This window comes from Sarcophilus harrisii, chromosome 2 (assembly GCF_902635505.1).
Source record: "Sarcophilus harrisii chromosome 2, mSarHar1.11, whole genome shotgun sequence".
In the NCBI taxonomy this organism is placed as follows: domain Eukaryota; kingdom Metazoa; phylum Chordata; class Mammalia; order Dasyuromorphia; family Dasyuridae; genus Sarcophilus; species Sarcophilus harrisii.
In genome coordinates this window covers 652,592,850-652,619,064 of record NC_045427.1, presented here as the reverse complement: position 1 = coordinate 652,619,064, position 26,215 = coordinate 652,592,850, and the positions used below count along the sequence as shown (strand labels likewise).

General features: G+C 51.5%; 1 protein-coding gene across 2 annotated transcripts in view; it reads right to left on the bottom strand.

The window, feature by feature from the left end:
- Window positions 1-26,215, bottom strand: part of LHPP (phospholysine phosphohistidine inorganic pyrophosphate phosphatase) — a 128,429-nt gene that overhangs the window by 86,648 nt on the left and 15,566 nt on the right. Inside the window, exons 2-6 of one of the 2 annotated variants that reach the window (XM_003758762.4) lie at window positions 23,281-23,468; window positions 18,435-18,588; window positions 9,468-9,531; window positions 8,357-8,449; window positions 580-671 (exon numbers count right to left, since the gene is read on the bottom strand). In XM_003758762.4, the coding sequence (XP_003758810.1) occupies window positions 580-671; window positions 8,357-8,449; window positions 9,468-9,531; window positions 18,435-18,588; window positions 23,281-23,468 (591 nt within the window). The remainder of the gene's footprint in view (window positions 1-579; window positions 672-8,356; window positions 8,450-9,467; window positions 9,532-18,434; window positions 18,589-23,280; window positions 23,469-26,215) is intronic. The other variant, XM_031956995.1, reaches the window with a different exon arrangement.

Here is a 26,215-nt window from a genome sequence, read left to right as displayed (position 1 = left end):
CCTGTGAGGGCCGAGCAAAGTGAGGCCCTAAGAGGGGAACCCAAGATCCCAGAGTTGGCAAGTGGAGAATCAAACGTCTGGCTGAGCCCCTGCAGGCCCAAGCCGGGCCCTTGTATAAGCCCTGGGCCCAGGGCCCAGGAGGCATGTCCAGCACATTCCCTCATTACAGCCTCCAGTGACTGACCCCACAGCATCAGTACCTTTGAACTCCAGGTAATATGGCACACTCCCACCCCGCCAAGCCACTGCCCCCTGCTTCAAGGGCGCAAACCGGAGCTCTGGATCGCCCTGACCACCATCCTTCCATCTCCTAACATCAAACACATCAGACCATTGCACCCAGAGCCCACACGCTCCCTCCCTCCCTCCCAGCCTCCCTCTGGGTGACAAGAGACCCTTGTCTGTCCCCATCCCTCCTGCCACTGTCCAAGCTGCGAAGTCCAAGGTGCCGAGCCTGCCTTGGGTCTGGGTGATGTAAGCGAGCTGCCGGGCCCCCCAAAGACAATTCTGTGGAACGCCGCGTAATCCGCAGTGGTGACTGAGACAGGAGAGAGGACAAATCCAATGAAAGAGACTGACCTGAACTTTCCCGTGCGCACCTGCAGCGCCCGCATCCCGCAGCACCGGGCCCCTCCGACGTCGCCCACAATGTCATCTCCAATCATGAGGGTCTGTCACAGCAATGAAATACACACGTCAGGCGCCTCGGAGTCAGCCTCTCCTCCATCTTTGCTGACATAATAAACGACTCGATTTGATGTTTAATGCTCCCATCGTACAAATTAAACAAGATAATATTGTCATTGTATTGATTAAAAGTCACCCTACCCGCAGCGTATTTCACACGGCCCCGCTGCAGGGGAGGCCGCGGAGCAGCCCCCGCCGCGCCATTTGAAATCAATCAAGAGACGTCAAAATCACTGGGCATTGGGAAAATGGATGGGAACCTCGGCGGCCCCGCGCCTCTCGTCCGGAGCACAGGCAGGCTTTTGCTGGCGGCTAAGGGCCACACGGCCGCCCACCTCCCTAAGGTTCAGGACTTTTACACAGCTCGGAGACAATTCCTGAACCTTTCTGAGTAAGCTCCTCATGCAGGAAGGCGTGGAACAACACAAGCTCGTCCCAGCCAAACGGACGGCTCCGAGAACAACCTGACCCAAGATTAAATTCCTGGAAGAATCCGATTCAACAAACACCTACTAAGCACCTTAGTCTAGGCTGTGGGGGCAAAAGATAAAAAACTCCAGCCCTGCTCTCAAGGAGCTGCTAGGAAAGACAAGGCCCGTCTCTGGAATCACTGGCAGGCCGTGCCCCTGGCCAGGTCTGTCTCCTCATCAGTAAAGTGAGAGGGCTGATCTAGATGGATTTTGGGGTCCCTTGCACCTCTAAATCAAGGGATAAGGCAGACAGAGCACTCAAGGACAAGCCAGGGAGGGAGAAAAGTTTTGCTGGGAAATCTGGGACAGCTGGAGGGAGAAGGGAGATCTTGAGATAGGGCTGGGAGAAGAGAACCTGCAGGTCACAGTGAGCTCCGGGAGCAGGGGAGAGGGCGAGAGCTGCACTTTATCCAGGTGGACTGGAGAGAGGAGAGGCTTTGGGGCAAGGAGTCCAAGGGGAGGCATAGGCTATGAGGGCCAGGGAGGAGGCAAATGAGGCAGGACTAAAGTGGAGGCAGGGAGAACAGAGAGAAAACCTTGCAAAAGTTCATCCAAGTCTCCCTGTGTATCTCTTTATTCTTCCTACCCATTATTTCTTTTTTGTTATTCACTATTGTTGTTTCAATCCTGTCTAACTCTTCCTGTATTTATTTGAGGTTTTCTTGGCAGAGATGCCACAGGGATTTGTCGTTTCTTTCTCCAATTCATTTTACAGATGAGGAAATTGAGGCACATGGGATGAAGTGACTTAGGCAGGATCATACCTGAGTCCTGGAGGGACCAGCCTGGACAGACAATAAGGAGAACAAGAAAGATGAGGTGACAGCTGAGTTGAACCACAAAGGGAGTCATGGGCTGGGTGACAGGCAGCTGGATGGTAGAGCCACCAGAAAGAGTCAAAAGAAAGTGAGTTCAAAACCTGCCTTTGAGACTTGCTAGCAGCAGAGCCCCGGGCCAGATGGGCCTCCCCCAGATCCCCAGGACTTCTGGGAGACTTACATCATGAAAAGCACTCCACAAATTGTGGAGGGTTGGACAAATGCTAACTGGGAGAGGCAAGCACGGAGGGCAGCCTACCCGAAGGGACAGGCGGCTGGAGGGGAACACTTGTGATGTGTGAGGAGAAGGAAGGCATCATTGGCTGCAAAAGGGAGCTGGAGCCTCTGAACTCCTTTCAGAAGGTCTGCATTCTATCCTATGGAAAACAGGGAGCCATGGAAGGTTCTTGAGCAGGGAAATGATACACTCAAGCACGTGCTACGCATTCTATCAATAAGTAGCCTTTTTGCATATGTCACATATAACTACCTAAACGTCCGAGAAAGATAAAACAACAGGAATGACTGTTGTTGGATTGGATTCTAGAACCCTTTGACTATCTACCTCAAGAGAAGTCTAAACTGAGAGCCAAATGTTCCCCAAAGGCACTTGCCACTATCATGGAGGATATCTAAAGCAAAGACCATTATTAAAATATTTAAAAAGTGATACATTTTTTTATTTTTCAAAATATGTGCAAAGATAGTTTTCAACATTTACTCTCAAAAGCCCTGTGCTCCAAAATTCCCCCCCCCCTTCCCATCTCTCTCCTCCCCTAGACAGTAAGCAATCCAATATAGGTTAAACGTGTGCAATCAGAGGAGAGACTTCAAAAGCTGGAAGAGACCCACAGGTACCAATCTGTGGAAGCCATTATGCCGGATGCCTCACCCCTGGAACCTTGAAAAGCCTTTAATGAGAAGCATAATCCCCACTAAGAGTCAAGGATTCAGCCTTACTCTCCACCCAGGAAGAACCAAGTAGAGGGAAGAATCGCTGTTTTGTCCTGAGCAAGAACAAGGAGAAAGAAGGCAGAGGAACTTGGGAATATCTTCATGAGCTAACAAACAATGGAACAGGCAGAAACGTCAAGACAAAATGGCGGCCAATGGAAATCACTTCAAATCACAGCAAAACAAGATGGCAGCCAACTGAACTCATCTCAAACCAGTGACCAGTCTGACCTCGGGGGGAGGGGGCCACCTCCCTCCTCTCAGTAAAACAGGCTCAGCCACGGATGCAGAAGAAGGCGCAAGTTATTGGACACGATCAATGAGTCAGTTTGTTTTGCTTTACTGAACTGCTCTGTCACAAGAGAAGGGTCTTATGGGTGTTAGGTGAAAAATCAATAAAACATTTAAAAAGAATGCTGACGACTCAGACTATGAATGGGGTGGATAAGCCAGAGCCCGCCATTACCCAATATCTTGAACCTTCCCAAGATTCCCCCATGCCCCTCCTTTGTTCTAGTCCCGGGATAAGATTCCTTCTTGCCAAGGTCAACAACCTCTCTCCTTTACCTGGCTCGGTTTCTTCTTGCCCAGGGCCTCCCAAACAGTCCCCTCCTTCTTCGCCCCTTTTTCCTGGTCCCTTCCCCCACCAAAAAAGGTCCTTTCCCTTGTCCTGACGCCCTGACCTACCACCCCCAACCCCTCTCATCCCTCCCAATTAAAACCCATCCCTGTAAAGGGCTAAACCCTTTGGGCTGTCACTGGGTGGACAAAGAATTTAAGGAAATGATTGGAAACAAAAGCATTTTGGGAAAAGGGTTTCAAGAGCGGCCATCTTTTAACTTTAAAGAAGGGATAAAGACAAGGATCTTTTGGCGGTAAAAGGAAAGGAGGTCCAGTAATCCCCTTCCCTTCCAAAGCCTCCAAATTTTTTCTTTCCTCCCCCCTGGCCCAGGGACACTGGTTTCCAAATCCCACCCACCCTTTTTTCCCCCCTAGAACTTCCCTCCCCCCAGGCCCAAATCCTGGTTCCCTTCCCTGTGGCGGCGGCTGCACCACCTGAGACCCCTCAGACAACCTGAGGCCTCCGGGACCTGCTGCTGCCGCCTCGGGACACAGTGTGACGGAGGGGGCTGCCCTCTCCAGACTGAGTCCCCGGAGGACCCGGGCAGTTTCTGACGTCCGGCCCGTAGCACACAGTCAGCCCCCACAAATGCTTTTCGTTCCCCACGGCTCGCTGAATGCACACCTCTGCGGGGGAGATCTCGTTTCTGTGGGGGAACCAACGTTTCTCTAAAACGCCTTCTGGAGCCCGGGCCACAGCAAGCGAGCTTTGGGGCTGGGGGCAACCCACGGCCCCTCGCAGACGCCCAACGTCGGGGTCCGGCCAGTGGGATTCTGTCCTGAGGAGCAGCTGGCGCCCCAACGGTGACGGGCTCCCGCTGCCAAGCTCTGCCCGCCAGCTTCCTCTGCGCTCCCCTCTGGGCCCGCCTCATGAGCGGCCTAGAGTCCGTCCCAAGCCGAGGCTCCCTGGGCGGGGGGCCCGGACGCTCGCTGTCCCTCTGGGGAGCCGCGGCCAGTTCTGGGGAGCGGGTCCCCCGGTGCCGGAGAGGCCTAAAGCCAGCAGCTGAGGGGCATCCCCACGGGGCCTCTGGGGGCGCCCTTTCTGATTCCAGGATGGGTCCAAAAGGGAGTTTCTATAAGAAATCCTGCAACCCTGCCTTCTCACCACTGCCAATGACCTTTCCTCTGGGAAGTCAGAAGAGGCTCCGTGGAAGTCCCGGACAAAACGTCCTGCCGCAGGCTCCGCCCTCGGACCCCCCGGCCCCTCCCACGTGGTCTCCGGCTCACCCTGCGTGTAACGGGCGTTTGCCGCCGTCTCCCACGTGCTCCGGGCTCCTTGGCGCTGGCCCAGGGGGAGCCCTTCCTCTCACGGCCTTGGAGCAGGGCCTGCCCCTGACTGACTCACTGATGGCAGAAAACAACCGTCCTATGGGGAGAGGCCGCACACGCCAGGAGCCGTCCCCTCTCAGGCCTCCGTTTCCGCCCCTGAATGATGGGGAAGAGCAACATTCTCCCCCAGGGAGGGCGGGGAGGGTCAGTGACCGACGTGGCCTCCGATGGGCCCATTTGAGCCCCCTGCGTGTCCAGGCGGCCCCAGGGGTGGCGGGGACATTGCCAAGGAGTCCCAGGGGGGCCAAGGCCGTCCTTATAAAGGAGGCTCCAGCATCCTCGGAGCAGAAACTCATTTCTGAGGCTGCGGACAAAGGGGGCCGTTAGCCGGGAGGCTGCTCCCCCACGGGCGTGTTTTACATCGACTGGGCCGGTGGGGGGGTGGTGGCCGCACATGATCAATGATGCCTGTCGGCGCCAGCTTGTGGCGGACACGTACCAAGATGGAGCCGGCCCCCCGGGAGCTCCCAGATTTACTATCGGTGAAGGACGATAATCACTAACGGAGGAGCAATTATTCCCAAATCATTTAGGATTTAAAAAATCATTGGCAAGAAGATAGAGGTCAAGAGGTGGGCTGTCAGGGGAAATAAAAAACCCTACCTGTCAAAGCCAGGTTTAACTTCCTCTCTGCCTGCAATCTGGCGAGCAGAGGCAGCGCATAAAACCCAGAGGTCACCCGCCCGCGGAGAAGGGCCCGGCGCCCGCAGATGCCCCCAAGCGCGGCGCCCCTTTGTTCGCTCCCCGGGCCCGGATCTGGGCCGGCCGCGCCCCTCTCCCAGCACGGACCCCCAGGCCCGGCGCCGGTTTCCATTTCTCTGACCAGCTTTTTAAATGGCGCTCGGCCTGAAAGTTTGGGTCTCGCTGCCATCCCAGGGAAAGGCAGGGGCGGAGCGGGCAAGTCTCCTGCTGGGGGTCAGACCCCTGACCTGGAGCAAGCCCCCCGGGAGCCACCAGCGGCAGGGGAGGGACTGACGGGCATCCCAGGGCCAAGTTTCCTCTTCTGGGAGAGCCCCAGGCCAGGGGAACCCGGGTCCAGACCAGGAACTTGGGAAAGAAGATTCTGTCCAAGATCAGTTGCAACTTGCACCAGTGGAGGGGACGGATTCCCAAGGAGAAATCACCCCCCCCCCACCCTCTTGCTGATGAACCGGAATCCCCAAGGACAAGCACCCATGGGTGCTGGGAGAAAAGCAATCCCAGGGCAGGGGACTAGGACAGGGGCCGCCCCCAGCCGCCTCAGGGGCAGGTGGTCCCCCAGGGAGGGCTCTCCTTCCCTCCAGCAGGTGAGGTGACGTGGACCCCTGTCAGGGACAGGATTACACCCCCCCCCCAGCTCTAACTCACAGAAAACACAAATCTCCTGAGACAGGGAAAATCCAGATCCAACGTGCATTCCCAGGGGCACAAGAGCCATGTGGCCATCCCAGAAGCACCTGGGGTGCCTGAGGGAAGCCCAGGCTGCCCTGACTCCCAGGGAAGCTTCTCTCCGAAATCCATCACTCAAGTCACTCTTCCCCAGTCCCGCTTCACACCCAGTTACCCCGGGAGCTCTCCCGCCCCTCCCCAGGTGAGCATGTGGAGGGAGGAGCCTCCGGGAGCCACAGCAGAGACAAGAACCTGCAGCGGGAGGAGCCGGGGAGCCCCGGCTCCGGGCCTGACTGAGGGAGCACGTGCCACCGGGCGCAGGGAGGCTGCACAAGCAGGCGGCTCAAGGCCCCTATACCTGCGGGACTGATCTGACTCCTTCGGGGGCCCTGTAAAGGCTGGTCCTTTCTCTAAACACATGGAGAAATCTACGGCTCGGACTGTCCGGGCCCATAGAGAGGGGCGGCCGAGGAGAGGAGGAGGGGACGGACAGAGAGAAGAAGGGAGGGGGGTACTGAGAGAGAGACAGAGAGAGAGAAAGAGACAAAGAGAGACAGAGACAGAGGGACAGAGAGAGACAGACAGAGAGACAGAGACAAAGAGAGACAGAGACAGAGACAGAGAGACAGAAAGACAGAGAGAGACAGAGAGACAGAGAGACAGGGACAGAGAGAGAGAGACACACAGAGAGAGACAGAGAGAGAGAGATGGAGAGAGAGAGACAGAGACAGAGGGACAGAGAGAGACAGAGATAGCAACAGAGAGAGAGAGATAGCAACAGAGAGAGAGAGAGAAAAAGAGAGACAGAGGTAGAGAATCTGAGAGAGAGACAGAGAGAGACAGAGATAGAGACAAAGAGAGAGACAGACAGAGACAGAGAGAGAGACAGAGACAGAGATGGGAAGGGAGAGAAGAAGAGAGGGGAAGAAGATTCCAAGAACTAAACGACTGCCAGGCACTATACGGCCACCAGGTGGCGCCACAGTGCTCAGAGTGCCAGGCCTGGAGTCAGAAAAACCCTGGTTTCGGGGCCAGCCTCAGACCCGGACTGGGTGACTCTGGCCAAGTCACTTTGCCCCGTCGGCCTCAGTTTCCTCATCTGTAGAATGGAAGAGGCCTCCAGCGCCTCCGTGGGTCACAACGAGCCGGACGTGACTGATGGGTTTGGCCGACCCCACACTCACTCCCCTAAGAGCCGCCCCCCCCCCCCCACTGCACCGGACTTCGTCCCCTTGACCATTTCTGGCCCATCTGCTCTCACCCCACGTCAGTCATGGGATTTTGAATCACGAGGGGTCTTGGCCAGGTCCTGCTGCTGGAGGGTTGCCCCCACCCCCCCCACCCCCCGGCAGCTCCTGAGGTCAGGGCTGTGCCCCCTCCCCCGTGTGCGTGGAGTCTAAGCTGGGCCTGCTGAGAACACCCAGGAGCCCCCCCCCCCCCCGGCACCTCTTGTTCAGGGACTGACGGCAGATCCGCATCCCCACTGATGGGTCCAGGAGGGTGACAAGCCTGGGCCAAAGCTCCCAGATCCTCCCTGGGGCCCCACAGCCCCCACCCCACGTCCCAGGGCACGGGCCTCTTCCTTCGCAACCCCCCAAGCAACAAACCCCCCCAATGGCCCCCCAAGTCTGTGCCTGCCCCCGGGCATCTTCTGCCCGCACGAGCACTTCCCGGCACTGGGCGGGAGCGTTGAGGACCAGGCTCCGTCCCCTCTTGTATTCACAGCCTCAGGACCACGGCCAGAGCCCAAGCTCCAGGCCCTGACCCAGGCCCCGGCCTCCCTCCAAGGGACACATGAGACATCCCCGTTCCCAGAGAGGCTAAGCAGCGCTGGGCCGGGGGCCGGGGCCCTCAGGGGGACGGGCACACACGGGGCTGCACTGGGGGCTCAGCCAGCCCCGAGCCCCCGGATTCCCACCGTCCCCCACATCTCCTCCTCGTGCCCACAAGAAGGGCACGGGCACCCCCAGGCCCTGCCCGGCTCCAGGTGAGGCTGCCTGACCCTCCCAGCCCTGCCCAGCGAGGAAGCTGCGGAGAAAAGAGTCACAGGTGGCACTGGGGGGGTGGGACGGACCCCAGGGGGCAGGGCAGCTGCTCGGTACCACTCACCTCATGGGCCTCCGTGCCCATCTCTTTCAAGGCCGCCCGGAAGAACTCCGGGGCCGGCTTTCCCACCACCTCGGCGTGGATGTCACAGGCGTACTGGGGAGGAAAGAGAACGGGGGAGGCTGCAGAGGGCGGGGAGGCTCCAGGCCAGAGCCAAGAGACGAGGGGAGGCCGGGGCCGGCTCCCCGTGATTCTGGCTGGGGAACCACGAGCCCGGGACATTCAGGGCTGACGTGGATGATGGGGAGAGGGCAGAGACACAGCCACAAAGAGACAGAGACAGAGAGAAACAGACACACAGAGAGACAGAGGGGCAGAGACATAACCACAAAGAGACAGAGAGACAGAAAGAGACAGAGACACAGAGACAGAGAAACAGAGAGACAGAGAGAAACAGACACAGAGAGAGACAGAGACGCAGCCACAAAGAGACAGAGACAGAAAGAGATAGAGACACAGAGACATGGAAACAGAAAGAGACAGAGAGACAGAGACAGAGAGAGAGAGACACACACAGAGAGACAGAGACAGGGAGTTTAAGGGAAACAGATTTCTATCCACTCTCCCAGACAAAGCTCTCTCCATGGAGGTCCCTTTGGGGAGCATTTCCTGGGTGTGTCATGGTTCCCCATTAACACCTGGGCACCAGACAAAGGGTCTGAGTCTCGGATGGGCAGGGCCCCGAGAGCCCTCGGTACCTGCTTCTTTCCCCCTTTCCCCACCTTTTCCTCCCTTCACCCCCCCACCCTGGGGCAGACCCGGGGCTCTACAAGACCATCAAGGCCCTGGGCTGTTAGGACTCAGAGACCTTCAGATCCTGTAGCTCTGGGAGGGGGCTGGGCTTGCCTAACGTCTCCCAGGGGACAGTGGAGGCCGAGGGAAAGCCGGGGAGGCCCGAGTTCCAATCTCGCCCCACTCTACCTGCCTCAGTTTCCCCCCTGCGACAAGCTCTTACTTCACAGGGTTGCCATGAGAGAATAACTGTAAAGCACTTTACAAGCTGGCTGTGTTGCCGAGAGCATCATTATGGCCATTATTGCCATGGGGATGGGGGTGGGAGCTATCCCATAGGCTAAGGAGAGCACAGGCTGGGGTGGGGGGGTGGGGCTCCTACCTCCAGCGCCCTCATGTACGGGCCAACATCAAGCATCAGGCCGTCGGTCTCCTTATAATAGCGTCTGGAAACAGAAGCGACAGCGCTGTTAAGCCAGAACCCCTTAGCGAGGCCCCCTGGCCCATGGCCCCTCCATTTCTCCCCCCCGCCCGTGCCGGGCCTGTGGGCCAGGGGCCCTTCCAGAGAAAGGGACCCTCTGTCTTTGTTGCCCTCTCCCACCCCCTGGGCCCAGTGGAAGTCTGCAGTCCCCAGCAAGTCTCCCCTCCTCACTCATTCAATATTGGGGGGGGTGCTTAGAGATGACCCCCAGGCTACAGGCTAAAGCTGGAGGGGAGCTCAGAGGGAAGGAATCTCATCCGACAGACAAAGAAACTGAGAGCCAGGCTGGCCACGGAACTGACCCAAAATCCTTCTGGCAGCGGCGGGAGGGAGGGGCGGCCTATGTCCAGGGGACGGCTCCCTCGAGCCTCTGCTGCCTGTGAGGACCAAACCGGACAACCTCGGAAGGGTGAGAGGGCAGATCCCCACATTTCTCAGAGCCCCAACCCTCGGGCAAGGAGCCCTGGCCTGGGAGGGGGCCGGGAAACCCCCACCAGACTTGTCAGGTGTCCTGGTTTAAGCTCTGTCCTCTCTCTGGACCTCTGTTCCTCCCTCTGTCCAGTGAGGGCCATGACTCAATGGCTCTGATATTGTGTGATGTTCGGACACGAGATAAGTGAGCTAGACCCTGGCGGGCAGAGACACCCCCTCCCCATTCCGTAAGCCCCGGGTTTTGGTGGATAAAGGGCCCCCACAAAAAGGACGGAGAAAGGGGGAAAACAAAGGCTTGATCGCTGACAGAAGTGCCCTGCTCAGTGAGATCCCTGAGAGAGCAGACGGAGCCCTCACCGTTTGTAAGAGACTCACAGCTCGGGGGGTTATTGGGGAAGTCAGCGAGAGTGGCCCCCCACAGGGAGCCCCGTGTAGGCACCTCAATGATTAACCTGGAGATCAAAGCGGGCAGATGGTTTCCAGTCGCTAATACAGTGGCAGAGGACGATTAAGGCTTCTGGGAAAGGACAGTAGGTTCAAAGCTTCTGTGGCTCGCCCCTAATTGCTAATAATTAACCCCTAATGGCTGCTTGAGAAAGAAAACTCCATTAGTTCCACAGCAACCTGCCACATTTCCTATTAGCCAGAGGTCAAACCGTGGCCCAAGTTTCTTGGGCACCAGTTATTTTTATAGTGAGACAACTTATTCCTTCCCCCCTAACTCACTGGAGAAGGTGACAAGCTGGTCCTTAAGGGCCTTCCTTTAAGACATGTTCATTAATTCTGCTTTTGCCAGGATGACCTCTCCAGCACTGTGAGCCACCTGCTCCAGCGAGAGGGTCACTGTCCATCACCCGGCAAGCAGCAGAATCATGGCCCAACACAAGAATCATGGCTTCGGCAGGCGCAGGGTACAGAGGGATCCCCGAGCTCCATTCACTTCAGGGCAACCAATATGTCTCCATCTGGCCCTCCTCGCTACGGAGCCTCTTCCACAAGACTTGTGGCCACTCGAAGAGGCCGGCCTCGCCATCTGCAAGGAGAAGCCCAGCAGATCAAGAGTGACTGATGCCCAGATGGGGCTATCGGCTAAGTGGGCACCCAGATGAGTTAGGATCTTGGCCCGTACATCGGGAATAGGGGCCCACAAGCCAGGCCCAGAGCTGGACGGGAGGTCCCTGAGATAAAACTAAGCATCTTCAGTGATCCCAAACTACTCCAGCTGCCAAAATTATACTTTTCCAAACCAATATTCTCCAAGTGAGGTGAGGGGGGGGGCTGCAAATCATGAAATGACAGGTTCTCAGGAGACTGAAAATTGTGGGTAAAACCATCTAAACAAGGAGGCTGGGAAAAGTAACTTCCCCTATTGTGTTGCCACAGGGGCAAGAGTAGTTGGAATTTTGAGCCATAAACAAAAGGAGGGAGAGCTGACTTTCAATATTATTAAAGCCACTGGAAGATCAGTCACATCAATAAACATCATCCTGTGGCCTTTGAATTTTAAAGGACAGTGATAAATATGTATGTGGAGACCAGGCTTTTTAATAGGGCGAGTGACAGACAAGTTGAACTGGGTGAGAATAGAACACCAGTCTCCTTGCTCTCTGTGGAGGCTGATCAGGTCTGCCTGATTATTTAAAGGGCTGGTCTAGACCCACTCACCCAGGAATTATCTTTCTGCATAACTAAAGACAACACAACTGAAGGCAGCTATTCCCCTCCGACAGCCATGTTGGAGAGTGGAGAGCACTATGGGGCTGTGAGTCCCAGGCCCTGAGTCTACCATTCACTAGTTGTAGTAGTAATAGTAACAAGAGGAAGGAATCTAATTTCCCTGAGCCTCGGTATCTTCATGTGAAAAGTAGAGACAATAATGCTTGTCCTATCTAATAATGCTGGACATCAGCTAAAGAACTACCACCTTCCCAATGGGACACTCCTAAGAGGACAAGGAATCAAAAGAGCTGGGACGATGAATGTACTAAAGACTATATGTGCCAAGGAAAGGCAGACGAAGGACCTAAGGATGCTTAGCCTACAGGAGAAAGGCGGGGAGGAGGGGAGCTAGAATGATCCCATCTTGAAACATCAGGAATATGATATGGAACAAGGCTCCCTCTAACCACTGACCTTCCTTTTCTATCTCCTTGTTGGATCCTCCTCCAGATCACACCCTCTAACCATAAGTGTCACCCCCACTGCTCTCTCCTGGGCCCTTTTCTCCCTCTAGGCTATTTTACCTGGTGATCTCATCAGCTCCCATGGATTTAGTTTATTTAGTTTCCATGCTGATGTATCCACCTCTCTTGCTCCAATCTCTGAGCTGACATTTCCAACTGCCTTTCAGACATCTCCAACTGAATGACCTACAGATCTTAATCAGTATGGCCAAAACTAAACTCATTCTCTTTTCCCCTAAACCTGCCTCACCTCCTCCTTTCCATATTACTGTAGAGGGTAACAAAATCCTTCCAGTCCCTCAGGCTCACATCCCAAGGGTCATCCTGGATGATTCACTATCTCTCACTCCCTTGATCAAATATGGTGTCAAGGACTGTCAGTTCCACCTTTGTAACATATTTTGTCAATGTCACCTCTGCCATATCTCTTGTAGATTTCACCTCTGTGGCATCTCTGGTCAATTTTACCTTTTCAGTATTTCCCAGATTCCACCTCTGCAGCAACTCTTATCAATTTCACCTCTGCAGTATTCCTTGTAGATTCCACCCCCTCCTTTGCAGCAGCACCTCTTGTCAATTTTATCTTTATTGGTATCTCTCATAAATTTCACCTCTATGTCTAGTCAGTTTCACCTTTGCGGTCTCTCTCCTAGAGATCACCTCTGCTGCATTTCTGGTTAATTTCCCCTTTGCAGTCTCTCTTCTAGATTTCACCTCTGCTGCATCTCTGGTTAATTTCACCTTTGCAGTCTCTCTTCTAGATTTCACCTCTGCTGCATCTCTGGTTAATTTCACCTTTGCAGTCTCTCTCCTAGATTTCACCTTTGCTGCATTTCTGGCTAATTTCACCTTTGCCGTCTCTCTCCTAGATTTCACCTCGGCTGCATCTCTGGTCAATTTCATCTTTGCATTTTTCTCTCCTAGATTTCACCTTTGCTGCTGGTCAATTTTACCTTTGCAGTCTCTCTCCTAGATTTCACCTCTGCTGCATCTCTGGTTAATTTCCCCTTTGCAGTCTCTCTCCTAGATTTCACCTTTGCTGCTGGTCAATTTTACCTTTGCAGTCTCTCTCCTAGATTTCACCTCTGCTGCATCTCTGGTTAATTTCCCCTTTGCAGTCTCTCTCCTAGATTTCACCTCTGCTGCATCTCTGGTCAATTTCATCTTTGCAGGGTCTCTCTCCTAGATTTCACCTCGGCTGCATCTCTGGTTGATTTCACTTTGGCAGTCTCCTAGATTTCACCTCAGCTGCATTTCTGGTCAATTTCATCTTTATGGTCTCTCTCCTAGATTTCACCTTTGCTGCATCTCTGGTCAATTTCACCTTTTCATTCTCTCTTTTCATTCACCTTGCATTCTCTCTCCTAGATTTCACTTTCAGCACTTCTTGTCAATTTCATCTTTATGGTATCTCTCATAAATTTCACCTCTACTGTATGTCTAGTCAATTTCGCCTTTGCGGTCTCTCTCCTAGATTTCACCTCTGCTGCATCTCTCGTGCAGGCCCCCTTCTTTCCTTTGACCCTCTTCCCTCATCATCTCACATCTGGACTGCTGCAACAGCTGTAGATGAGTCTGCCTGCCTGAAGTCTCTCCCCACAATAGTCTATATTCCATTCAGCCACTAAAGTGATTTTCCTAAAACACAGATTTGATCATGTCACACATAATCCTACTCAGTAAACACCAGTGGCTCCATGTTACCTCCAGGGTCAAATATGAAATTCTTTCTATGGTAGTCAAAGCACTTCATACATGACCCAACCTTTCCAGTCTTCTTACATCTAAGTCCCCAACCAACACTCCTAGATCCAGTGACACCAGTTTCCTGGCTGTTTCATGAAGAAACCCCCCCATTAAAGTGTAAGCTCCTTGAGGGCAGTGACCGTCTTTTGCCTCCTTTTCTATCTCCAGCACTTAACACAGTGTCTGGCACATAGTAGGCATTTAATAAGCCCTTACTGATTGTTGGTTGATTAGACATTTTCTGCTTGGCCTCAGAAAGTAGAAAATGCAAAGAGGCAGATTTCAATTTGATTTAAGGAATTAGAACTATCCAAAGTCCTTTGGGAAGATAGCTTTTCTGCTTCAAACAATCAATCAAGCATTTATTATGGATCTACTTTGGTGCTAGGCACTGAGGAATTGAGATAAAAGAGGGAGATAATCCCTATTCTAAGGACTTCCATTTCAATAAGGAAGACAACATGTATATATACAACTTAAATCTTATATAAATAAATACAAATACATACAAAATTGTACTTAAGAAAAAAAGGTCATGTCTTAATCCTAGCATCTGAGGATAATATTAGAAAGTTATTGCCTGAGAGGGGGTAGTTAAAGGAAAGGAGAGATTCTATGAAAGAGAAGGAAGAAGGCTGAGGGTCCTGAGTGAGGAAGAGAGAAGGCCAGTTGGCTGGCTCAGAGTGCAGGAGGCCTGTTAGATCCACTAAGCCTGGGAAGGCAGACTGAGGAGAAGGGCTTTCAAAGTGAAAGAGAAATTTCTATTTTGTCCTAGAGGAAGCAGGAAGCCCTGAAGTTGTCTGCATTTTCTTAGTGCATATTCCTCTGACAGGCTGTGGAGGACAGGCTGGAGTGGGAGATGTTTGAAGCAGGGGAGAGGCTAAACCAAGAGAGAGGAGAGAAAGGAGAGGAGGAGTCAGAAGGAGGGATGTGGAGTCATAGAAAGGATATGATTTATCCATGAACCTCATATGTGAATGAGGGAAAGTGACCAGGATAAAGCCAGAGGCTGGAAGAACAACGGCTCCTTCCAGAGAAATAGGAAAGTTTGGAAGGGGTGAAATTTTGGGTGGGAAAATAAGGACAATTTGGAATGTGGGACACTTGGGATGCTTCCAAGTAGCCCCCAGTGAAGTATTCCACAGGCCCCTGTACAGATGGGCTGAAGTTGGGGGAGACAGCCCGGCCAGAGCCCTCTTAGAAGGTAAGCGCTGTACTTCTAAGCACGTTCAGCATGGCGGAGGAATAGAGAAGGCAGGAGAGGAGAGTGGATGAGAATCAGGGCTCAGTAAGGCCAGAGGGTGGACAGCAAGAGAGAACAGAGGATACTGAAGACCCAGACATCCTGGAAAATGGGAGGCTATTTCTCATGACTTTCACTAGACTGTAAGCTCCCCTGAGCAGAGTCAATGTTCCAAATAGACTCTCAATCTATACACAGCAGGTGTTTGTAAAATGTCCTTCTTGGGACCTTTAGACTCCACACTCATGCTATAGAACAATCTGCTACAAGAACCTGAGGTAGTTTTTCAACCAAGAAATATTTATTAAGCACCTACTAAGCCAGTCAGTCAATAAGCATTTATTAAGCACCTACTATGTGCCAAACACTGATCATATAAAAATATCTACAACATAAATAATGAATAAAAAACATACACAAAACTTTCAGACATTACCAGCTGGGGGTCGGGAAAAGCTTTGGGTGGGAGGAGCCCGAGTTGTGTCTTAAAGAAGACAGGGACTCTACAAGATGAAGGCAGGCAGGAAATGCATTGCAGGCATGAGGACCAGCCAGGGCAAAAACACGGCAATGGGATGCGACGCAATGTGAAGGAAGAGAAGCTGATCAGAGAGTGTATGAGAGAGTAAAGCCCAATAAGGATGGGAGAAAGGCAGGCTGGATCAGGCTCTGAGGCGGGAGGGGAAGTATGATGGTTGCCAACAAGTATTTGAAAGGCTGTCAAGCGGAAAGGGATTAGCGGTGTTCAGCCTGGCCCCAGAGGGCAACTCTCCCAGCCTTGGGGGAGCCCGCAGGGAGGAAACATTCTGTGCAAGGAAGACAAAATTCCCCACAATAAAAATGGTGCCCATGTTGGCACCTGGTGGGGTTCCCCTGATAAGCTCTACCAGCAGGGGCTGGGAGGGGGGGGTGGGGAGTGGACAGAGGGAACCTCCCCCAGCCCCGGGTCCTTGAGTCTCTGGCAGCCCTGCCTGCCCTGAGCAGAGAAGCTTTACGGGAAGTGGGGAAGGCCTGCACCAGCCCTCCTGAGTCCCAGAGGGGCCTGGTGTCCCCACAGCTCAAAGACAAAAGGTAGCTTCTGCTTCAGAGGGAAAAGGGAAAGCGTTTTCTCAGTCCCAAATGAATGAGTTTATCCACCAAGCCTCAGCATCCCTAGCAGCAGGACTTGGGGGGTGGGAGCCTCTCTACCGGGGAATAAAAGCTAAATCAAGGTCACCCTTGCTATGACTCTCCCCAAATTCATTTCAATATTGATGTTTTCACTGAAATCCAGAAGTTGCTGGGAGCTGCTTGTTTTTACCTGCCTGGGATTTCTCTTGATTTCTTAGTTATTTGGAGACATGAAACTATCTTGAGGCCGAATGTGCACAGAAGTTATCCAGGTCTGCCTGTCCATCTGTTTGCTGTGTGAGCGTCTTGTCTCCCCACTTGTCTGCCTGTCCATCCATCTGTCTGTCCCCTGTCTGCCTGTCCATCCATCTGCCTGTCCACCTGCCCATCTGTCTGACTGTCCATCCCCTTGTCTATGTGTCCATAGGCCTGTCTGTCTATCCATCTGTCTGCCTGTCTGTCCACCTGTCTGCTGGTCCATCTAACTGTCCTCCTGTTCACTTGTCTGCTTGTCCACCCGCCCGTCTGCCAGTCTGTCCGCCCATCCATGGCTACGGAGGGGGCTGGGAGCAGTCAGATGCGATTTTATGCTTTATTCTGCTGCCGTTTCCGATTATACAGCATGGCCTCTCTCTAAAATGACCACTTGACCTTTCCCCAAACAGCCATTAACCTTCTATGGTCTGTGGCGTAAACAGCTTAATTTTCTGACAGTGGCGTGACAGAGGAAATTACAAAGCCAATTCCCCCTCTCAGCCCCAAACAGATGCTAAATGTAAATCACTCTCTCCAGGAGGCAGGCGCTGATGTGCCAGGGAGCCAGGAGAGCTGGGGGGCGGGCAGCCTGGCCAGCCCAGGGGGCCACATGGGCAAGGACTGGTGGCTGGCCGGGGCCCAACTGCAGCCCAATATCTCCGTGATCCGCTTCCCTTCCCTTGCACTCAGGAGGCAAGGGTAACTTCCGATCAATATTTAATCCTCCATTGGTAAGAAGCCGTCTTGATCATAACCATAATACTAGAGCCAAATGTTTGCAAAGTGCTTTGTGGTGCTATCTCATTTGATCCTCACAATCCTACAAGGCCATTATGATCCCCATTTTACAGCTGAGGAAACCAAGGCAAATGGAGGTTGACTGCCTAGGACCACAAAGCTAGTGTTTAGATAGAGGTAGAAGCCGGGGGTTTTGGACCTGAAGACACATCCCCGTGACCACGGCCTCCAGGGGCAGCCGCATTCTCAGACTCCCCACGTCTCCCCGACTTCATGATGGGAGGAGAGCAGAGAGCAAAGGCCAAATAGAACCCGGGTAAGACCTGGAGGCCGGTCTGCCTTTGTTAATGGGGATGGCCCTGGAATTACACAGGAGATCACCGAAACTCTTGTAAACACTTCCCCCATCATCCCTTGCTGATGTGACAAAGGAGGAAACTGAGACTCAGAAAGATCACACAAGAAGACCTGTGCAATGCTTGAAAGCCTTGAGAGCTTTTTAAATGTGCGCTGTCCCCCATCACCATCACCATCATCATCATCATCACCATCATTACCATCACCATCATCATCATCATCATCACCATCATCACCATCACCATCATCACCATCATCATCACCATCACCATCCTCAACCCCCAAGGGCTTTGCCCACAGCCAAAGGGGAGAGCTGGACTTGCACCTGCTTCTCCAGACCCCTTTTGACCCCCCCCTCCCTTTAGGCCTCTCCCCACTACGGATGGCTAGCTATGCCATGGAGGACTTTCAGTACTTGGGAGAGGGGCCTCTCGATGAGAAAGGACCGGGTTGGGGGCTCCCCGAAGCCGAGGTTCTGCTGCTGGGTCCTCCGGGCCAACGTTAAGCTCTGATCGCATTTTCTACTAAGCAGATCGAAGGCCGGTGGGCAAAAGCTCTGGGGAGGGGGACCTCAGCACAATATATTTCCTGAAGACTAGGGGTGTGGTGCTGCCTCAAGGCCAGGCTCCAGACACGCAGAAAGACAAAAATACTTGTCCCCTAATCCTGGGGGTCAGATGGAGGCACAGGGATCACGCAGCCCATCTGGGTCAGAAGTGGGGGCTGAACCCGATTGCTCCTGGCCCGGAGCTCTGTTGGCTGCCTCACCCTCATAGCTCTTAGAGACACCTTGGGACAACTTACCCCTTTCCCAGGGACAGAAGTACCGGATTTTCCAGATTGATGAGGACCCGGAACGCCTCGTTCATGCTCTGGTAAGAAAAGCCGTCCCCGGCATCTCCGATGACGACGCAGTTGGGGTCTGAGGTGTCCATCCCCTCGAATTCAGAGCGGACGTCTGGAAGCAGAGAGAGGGGCTAAGGCTGGCCGGCCGCCGGCTCCCCTTGTGGCCCTCAGACGCCGTCCGGAGAGCAAAGCCAGACCACAGACAAGCAGACGGACAGAAGTCTGCATGTGGCACGTGCCCATGTGCTGGCCCCTGCAGGGGACGGTAACACTGTCCGACAGCTCCTGTGAGAGCCAGGGAAGAGCCAGCGCCCTCGCTGACCCCCCAGGGCTGTGATCGGGAGAAGGAATCCCTAGGCCTGACCCCTTGAGCCCTGGTAGCCATTATCTCCTCTGTATTATAAGAGATCGTTATGACGGCCTTTTTACCAATGAGAAAAGACTCGGTCCGGTTTAGTGACTACCCAGGGCGCAGAGCCAGTAAGGACCCAAAGCGGGACCGGCTCTCCCTGCCTCCTCCAAGCCTAGCCCACTAACCACCGGGCCGCAATGCCTTTCAATAAGAGCATCAGATAAGAACGTGGGGGAGGGGCTGAGGGAGGGAGAACATTTGAAACCCAGAAATTTTCTAAATGCAAAAAAGCAGAATGCTAAAAATAAATTTTAAAAGAAGAGTCAGAGGAGCATCCGTGAGCATGAGCTCAGGCTGGTGAGCAAAGCTTCTTCAGATGAGGACGGATCGATCTTCAGGGAGAAGAGATTTATCTGGGGTAAAGGACCCGGTGAAAGGCTGGGTCACTGGCCAGTCAGGAAGTGCTGACTAAGTGCGGGCCAGGACTGAGCTGAGAGTGGAGACACAATCCCAGTCCCACCCTCGGGAGGCTTCCATTCTAATGGAGGAGCCAACACAGGGTACAGGACAAGCAGGGAGGAGTCCCGGGGGGAGCACTGGGGAGCAGGGAGGGTGCTCTGGCACGGGGGAGGCTTGCTGCCACGCAGGCTGCCTAGGACAATGATGGCGGCCACCAGAGACAAGATCCCAGGGGCTTCTGGTCCTGAGTTGGACAGAAAGATTTTGGGCCCGAGAAAGATCAGGAAAACACAGCCCCCAGCTGATGCCCAATGGGGGTGGGGAGGTAATAAGGGATCTGCCCTTGCTGGCCCTGAACGACATTCTAAAGGACTGAAAAACCTGGGAGTTGGGGAGACCGAGCCAGTGCCGGGACCTTTTGGAAGACATTGGGGAGCTGGTGGCCTCTGTTCAGGGCTTCCCAACTCCCACAAAGGCTCTGACACACAGGGCAGCGAGCTTGTCTTGATGAAGGGGCGCTCATGCATACCCGGAAAGGAAGCAGCCATCGTGGGGCTAGCCTGAGCCCCCCCCCCGGGAGTACCCCAACTGAGCTGTCAGGCCATGACCAGAAACACAACAGGGGGGGTGTTAGCAAAGGCCCCAAGCCATCCTTGGGAAAAGATGAAGAGATCAAGCTAGATAAGGGTGTGGTTAGTTAGCGCTGGGCCAGGGAGCACGCCCAGCGAGCCGGGACTGGGTCTGTGGCCATGGGGGGGGGGGGGGGTCTCCAGCGGAGACCCCGGAGATCTGCGCTTTTTCACGTCTTTATCAGAAAGCTGGGCAGAAAACAACGTGCTGCTGACATCAAAGCCGCGGCCTGAGTGACAGAGCGGGGCCCTGAGCGTTCTGGAGGCCGTGAGTATTCAGGGAGCGGGCAAGCCGGAGTGAAATGTAAATAAAAGTACCGTGTTTTTCAGGGCGTTCCTCCATTCTAGGGCTTTGGGAGCCATTTCCTCACAACACTAGGGCTGTTTTAGCAGGTAGAGAAACTAAGTTTCCCAGAGTCACTGAAGGTAAGAAAGAGGAACCATTTCCTATTCTCTACAGACCTCCCAGTATGACTGAGGATTCTTGGCCTGGAAATCCAAGATGTCCCCACCCTGGCACAGCCAAGCCCCCAACGTGGCCAAATCTCTTGCTTGTCCCACGACTGGGTTTTCCCAATTTCCAGTGGGAGCAGTGGTGAGAACAAAGGGCCCCAATTTCCCCAAATCCTTCAGCTAGTTATATATGCGGGGGTGACATTCAGTCTTATATGGTTAAAAACAAAACACCAAAAGCCAGTTTCTAATACCACGTCCTGGTCACTAGGTTTGCTCCTGCCTATTCTAGAAGTTGAGTTTCTCTGGAAACATAAAGATGGCGACACTATCTAGAACCTCGGAGTCTCCTGTAAAAACCAGAGATGGACTCCCAGATCCCTCCTTTGTCTAAAGCTACGAGCCTCTGCTGGCCTTGGACAAGTAATCTCCCCTCTCTGGGCCTCAGTTTCCTGATCTGTAAAATGGACTAGATAGCCTCTGAATTCCCTTCCAGTTCTAGAGCTAAGATCCCATGATTCACTTTTTGGAAACTGAGTTACTTGGGGGGAAAGGCAGTTTCCTCTGAACTCTAAGAACATCTCTTCACACAAACTCGTGGAGAACAGGACCAGCCTCCTGACTGGGGACGGCCAAGATCTGGCCTGCGATCCGGGTTCTTTTCGTGAGATTCCAACAGTCCAAAGGGGCTGAGTCACTGACATCTGCAGCTGAAGCTAAGGCTGGCTCCCAACCAAAGTTTACAGCGGATCAATCGACCCTGAAAAACCGAAGGTCACTGGCAAAGCACTCTGTATGAAATGAACCCTCCTCCATCCCTGGGATGAGAAAGGGCCACTGGCTTCTCTCTCTCTCACATACCCAGTGTTTAGTGCAAAATATGAATGACTGGAGTAGTCAGGGGCTTATATTACTTATTTGGGGGATGTTCTATCTGGTGCTCCAATAGTCAATGGGACTAATAATTGTAATATAGCAGGCAAAGAGACATATTTTATTAAATACATATTAATTATTATTGCATGTGCATTATTATCACATTAGTTAACTTATAGTTATTATCACATCACACTTAGAGAAGAGAACTGTGCAACCTTCCCCTCCTCCTTTTTGATAAATCAACCCCTGCCCTTCCTTAGGGAACCACATTCAACCAGTGCTTGCTGGTGAGAGGACAGGCTCTCAAGAAACCCAATAATATCTAGTGGCCAAAAAATGGCCTCCCACGATTGGGGGGAAGGGCTGTTATGGAGCTACAAGGGTCCCTCCATTAGTGCCCCTTGTCTCCGTCTAAGACCCAGCCCCGGGACAGCCCAGGAAAGACTTTCTGAAACTGCGCAAGCTATTTTCAGATGAAAACAGGCAAGCCAAAAGCCTGGGGAGGCTAATCAAGGAGCCCTGGATGAGGCAGAAAATATCTAGAATTCTCAGGCACTGCTAAATGGCATGCTCTTAAAATAGGCAGAAGGTACTTTTTGTTTGCTTTTTTCCAAAAAATAAAAAATTAAGCCATCCTCCCCTAAGATAGAGGTCTCATACACAAGGCCAAACTTTACCAAAGTCCTTTTGTCACGGTCTCACTCTGATTTCTGAGCATGGAAAAATGTCCTCCCACAGAAGCAAAATTCAGAAATGGGTCATTTTTTCCCTACTACATTCACAAATATAATTTGTGATTTATATATCATTAACCAATGGTGGAGGGGAGCCTCAATGGAACTATTTTTTCTTAATTTTCTACAGAGAATTATCTTTCCCTTTTAAATAGTAACCAGTGCCCTTTTCCTAAATCACCTTCCAATTCCAGATATAATAGAAGGAACATTGACTTGGGAGTCAAAGGGCCCGAATTTGAAACTTTTCCTGATTGTCATGTTTCCCTGAGCTTCTGTTTTCTCATCTGTCAAATGTGGGAAGCGGACGAGGGGCCGCTGAGGTCCCTTCAACCTCTGCCTCCAGAGAGCTGTGATGCAGGAAGAGGGTGGAAATCTAAGCCTGGAGTTAGGAAGGCCTGAGTTCAGATATTGTATGACCTGGATAAGTCACTTAATCTCTTTCTTTATCTACAAAATGGAGATAATAACACAGCTATTATTGTGAGAATCAAAGGAGAAAACAATTGCTTAAAAAACAACAAGCACTGAGGCCGGGGCTATATAAATGCTAGTTTTCCGCTCTTCCCCTTCCTTCCCTGCCACTTTTAGGACCCCATGAGTCTCCTCGACTATGATCAAGTGTTTGCTCAACCAAACTGAATCAATGGGCCCGTAAGCTTGGCCCTCCTCTCTACCTCAGTCTATGGTCTCTGTCTTTACCATCAACAATAGCCAAGTCACATAGCACCTACTATGTGCTAAGTGCTTTACAGTTACAGTCTTGCCTGATCTCTCCCATGCAAGGGAGAGGCTGTCATTATGCCCATTTTACAAATGAAGAAATTGGAATAAACAGGGGTTAAATGTCAGAGTCAACAAGCTAGTAAGTAAAGGGAGAATGCTTCACGGCTCTACAATTCCTCAAACCTATTACTGGAGGGGATCAGTAAATCCCTGTGAACTTTGGATGGAAGAATGGATAATAAACAGACAACTGATGGACAGATTGAGAGAAGAATGGGCAGGGAGACGAGACAGTCGGGTGGACAGATAAGTTGACAGAAAGATAAAATTAAGCTAACTTAAAATATCGAATAGAGACATTCCCCTGGGAAGCCACAAACCCAAGGCAGAACCTGCTGAGCCTCATTCAGGAGTGTTCATTTCTGGGAGTCTCAGAAGGAGCTCCATAAAACACTTCCATGGGCTGACCACACAACCGGCTGTCCCGGAGGGCTGAAAACTAGCCCAAACAGAATAAATCCCCCCTCTCCTAGGGAACTGCCCGGGTTTCAGGGAAGCGAGAGCAGGCTTACCGTCATGGACCAGCAGGTAGGGCCGCAGACCCCGCTCCTTCAGAATCTGGCGAGCGGCCGGGGCAGGAGACGTGATTTCATTCACCGAGATGTCAAATCCCAAACGCCGAAGCAATCCCACAAACTTGTCCCGAGACTTCTGGGATTCATTCGTGCAGAACCGCAGCTTCAGGCCCGACTGCTTGATCCTGTTGTGAGATTGGGCAGAGGGGAGAGAAAACCAGTGGAAATATCATATGTGTGACTGAGGATTTGAGGCCGAGACGAAATTTAAACCTCGAGACCGCCGGTTCCTCTTAGAACCCGGACCCGTCTTCCATAGAGCCACCGAACCCATCCATCCATCCATCCATCCATCAGTAAACATGTAAGTACCTACTGTGTGCTAGGCACTGCAGATGGACTTAGTTAAATGCTAACCAGTTAAATGACAGGTTTATTGGATCACCAAGGGGAGCAGAAGAAAGACACCTGCTCCATCCCTCTGAACAGCCCTTAGAATTGGGAGGTGCTGGATGAAGGAAGGCTAAAGCTGTAAGGATTTGTGTTCACTTTTCATAAAGGACAGCTGGGGATATACACTTAATTACAGCATGGAGTACTGGCCAGAGCATACCAGCGGGCCCTCCAAAGCCCTGGTCCAATTCAGCGCCTCCACTGCTCTGAAAAGCCTTTGGGTTTCATCTCTGCCATATCGGAGGACAGGGACCTCCTCCATCCTCCCTTAGGATCCCCGGCACTTAGCACAGGAAATGTGTTTAAAAGAATTGCATATGTTTAACCTATATCAGATTGACTGCTGTCTTGGGGAGGGAGGAAAGAAAGGGAGGGAGAAAAATTTGGAACACAAAGTTTTGCAAAGGTGAATGTTGAAAACTCTCTTTGCATGTATTTGGAAAAATAAAATACTATTAAAAAGCAAAATGAAGAGGATGGTTTCAGAGACATGTATGTGAAGGGAACAGAACCAGAACAATTCATATAACAACGATATTATACAGGCAAATGACTGAGAAATTTAGGCACTCATCAAGACAATGACCAACCACGATTTCAGAGGACTCACAGTAGAGGGATTCCTCAGAGTACAGACAACAGTCAATTTTTTTTTTTTTTTTTTGATGTGGCTAATGCAGGAATTGTTTTTATTTGGCTAGACACATGTGTAACCACTTTTGTTTTGCTTGTTTCCTCCTGCTTGTTTTCCTCAAAAAGGGAAGGAATTCAGAACTGAAAATAAAACTGAATTTGAAAAAAAAAGGGGGGATATGTTATATCAATCAGAGAACAGGGAGAATATTTAAGTTACTTCCATATTTTCAAGTACCAATTGACAATTGAAGTGCCAGTAGTCAGTTAAATCCCCAGTACTTAACAAAGTCCTTGGCATATAGTAAGTACTTAATAAATGCTGATAATTTGACATACTTAATTAACACATCACAAAATCATAAAATCTAATTCTGATGGACCTGGCCATCATCAGCAATGAGATGAACCAAATCAGTTCCAATGGAGCAGTAATGAACCGAACCAGCTACATCCAGGGAAAGAACTCTGGGAGATGACTATGAACCATTACATTGAATTCCCAATCCCTCTATTTTTGCCCACCTGCATTTTTGATTTCCTTCACAGGCTAACTGTACAATATTTTGGAGTCCGATTTTTTTTGTACAGCAAAATAACAGTTTGGACATGTATACCTATTTTGTATATACCTATTTTGTATTTACTTTATATTCTAATATATTTAACATGTACTGGTCATCCTGCCATCTAGGGGAAGAGATGGGGGGAAGGAGGGGAAAAATTGGAACAAAAGGTTTGGCAGTTGTCAAGGCTGTAAAATTACCCATGCATATAACTTGTAAATAAAACACTATTTAAAAAAAGAAGAAGAAGAAAAAAAAAAAGATCATTAAAACTGAAAAAAAAATCATAAGATCTTAGAGCTGGAAAGTCCATGGTACCACCTAGTTCAGTTCAAAAAACCAAAAGTCCTCTGAAAAAAAATTCTTAACTTGGGATCCACAGACTTCCAAAGAACAGATTAGATTTCAAGGGGTCTGTGATCGTGGATGGGAAAAAACTAATATCTTTATTTTCACTAATTTCTAAATGAAAGTTTGTATTTCCTCTAATTATTTTAAACCATGATTGTGAGAAGCGTCCATAGGCTTTACCCCCCTACCAAAGGCATCCATAAAAACTGAGGATGCTAGAACAAGCAGATCCCAAGAAGGGACCATCCATTCTGTGGTAGAAGGAGCTCCGTGGAGAGAAGCTACTCCTCCGGAGGGAGCACATCATCAGTCTGACTTACAGAGAGTGTTCATTTCCCTCGTACTGGCACTAAATCTGCTTCCCTACAATTTCTGCCTCCACCGTCTCCCCCCTCAGTGGTCCCTCAGAGGAGTCTACTTCCTATTGGCAAGGTTTTCACCTCCCTGAGAGCAAGCCCACTGAACGAGTCTTCTCCAGGATAAACAAGCCCTGGCCCTTCAACCAATTCTCATAGGATATGGACCCAAGACCTTCTTTAATCTGATTTCCCTTTTCTTCATCTTATCAAGGTCCTGCCTAAAATGTGGCAACTGGAGCTGAACACGGCATTGTGAGGAAAGCGCTCTGTGAGCCACAAATTGTTAGAGAAACACGAGTTATTAATATTATTACTATTATTATGATGATCTGATGATAGGTAGCATACGTACAGGCGTGCACACACACTCACACTCATTTTCGAAAAGTTAGGAGGAAAAGTCATTGTCTAGCGGAGTCGTCGAACCTGCCTGACGACAGGCGTGATCCCATAAGAAATGGGTGTCGACCTGTCAGATTGGCTAAGATGACAGGAAAAATAATGATGATTGTTGGAGGGGATGTGGGAAAACTGGGACATTGATGCATTGTTGGTGGAGTTGTGAACGAT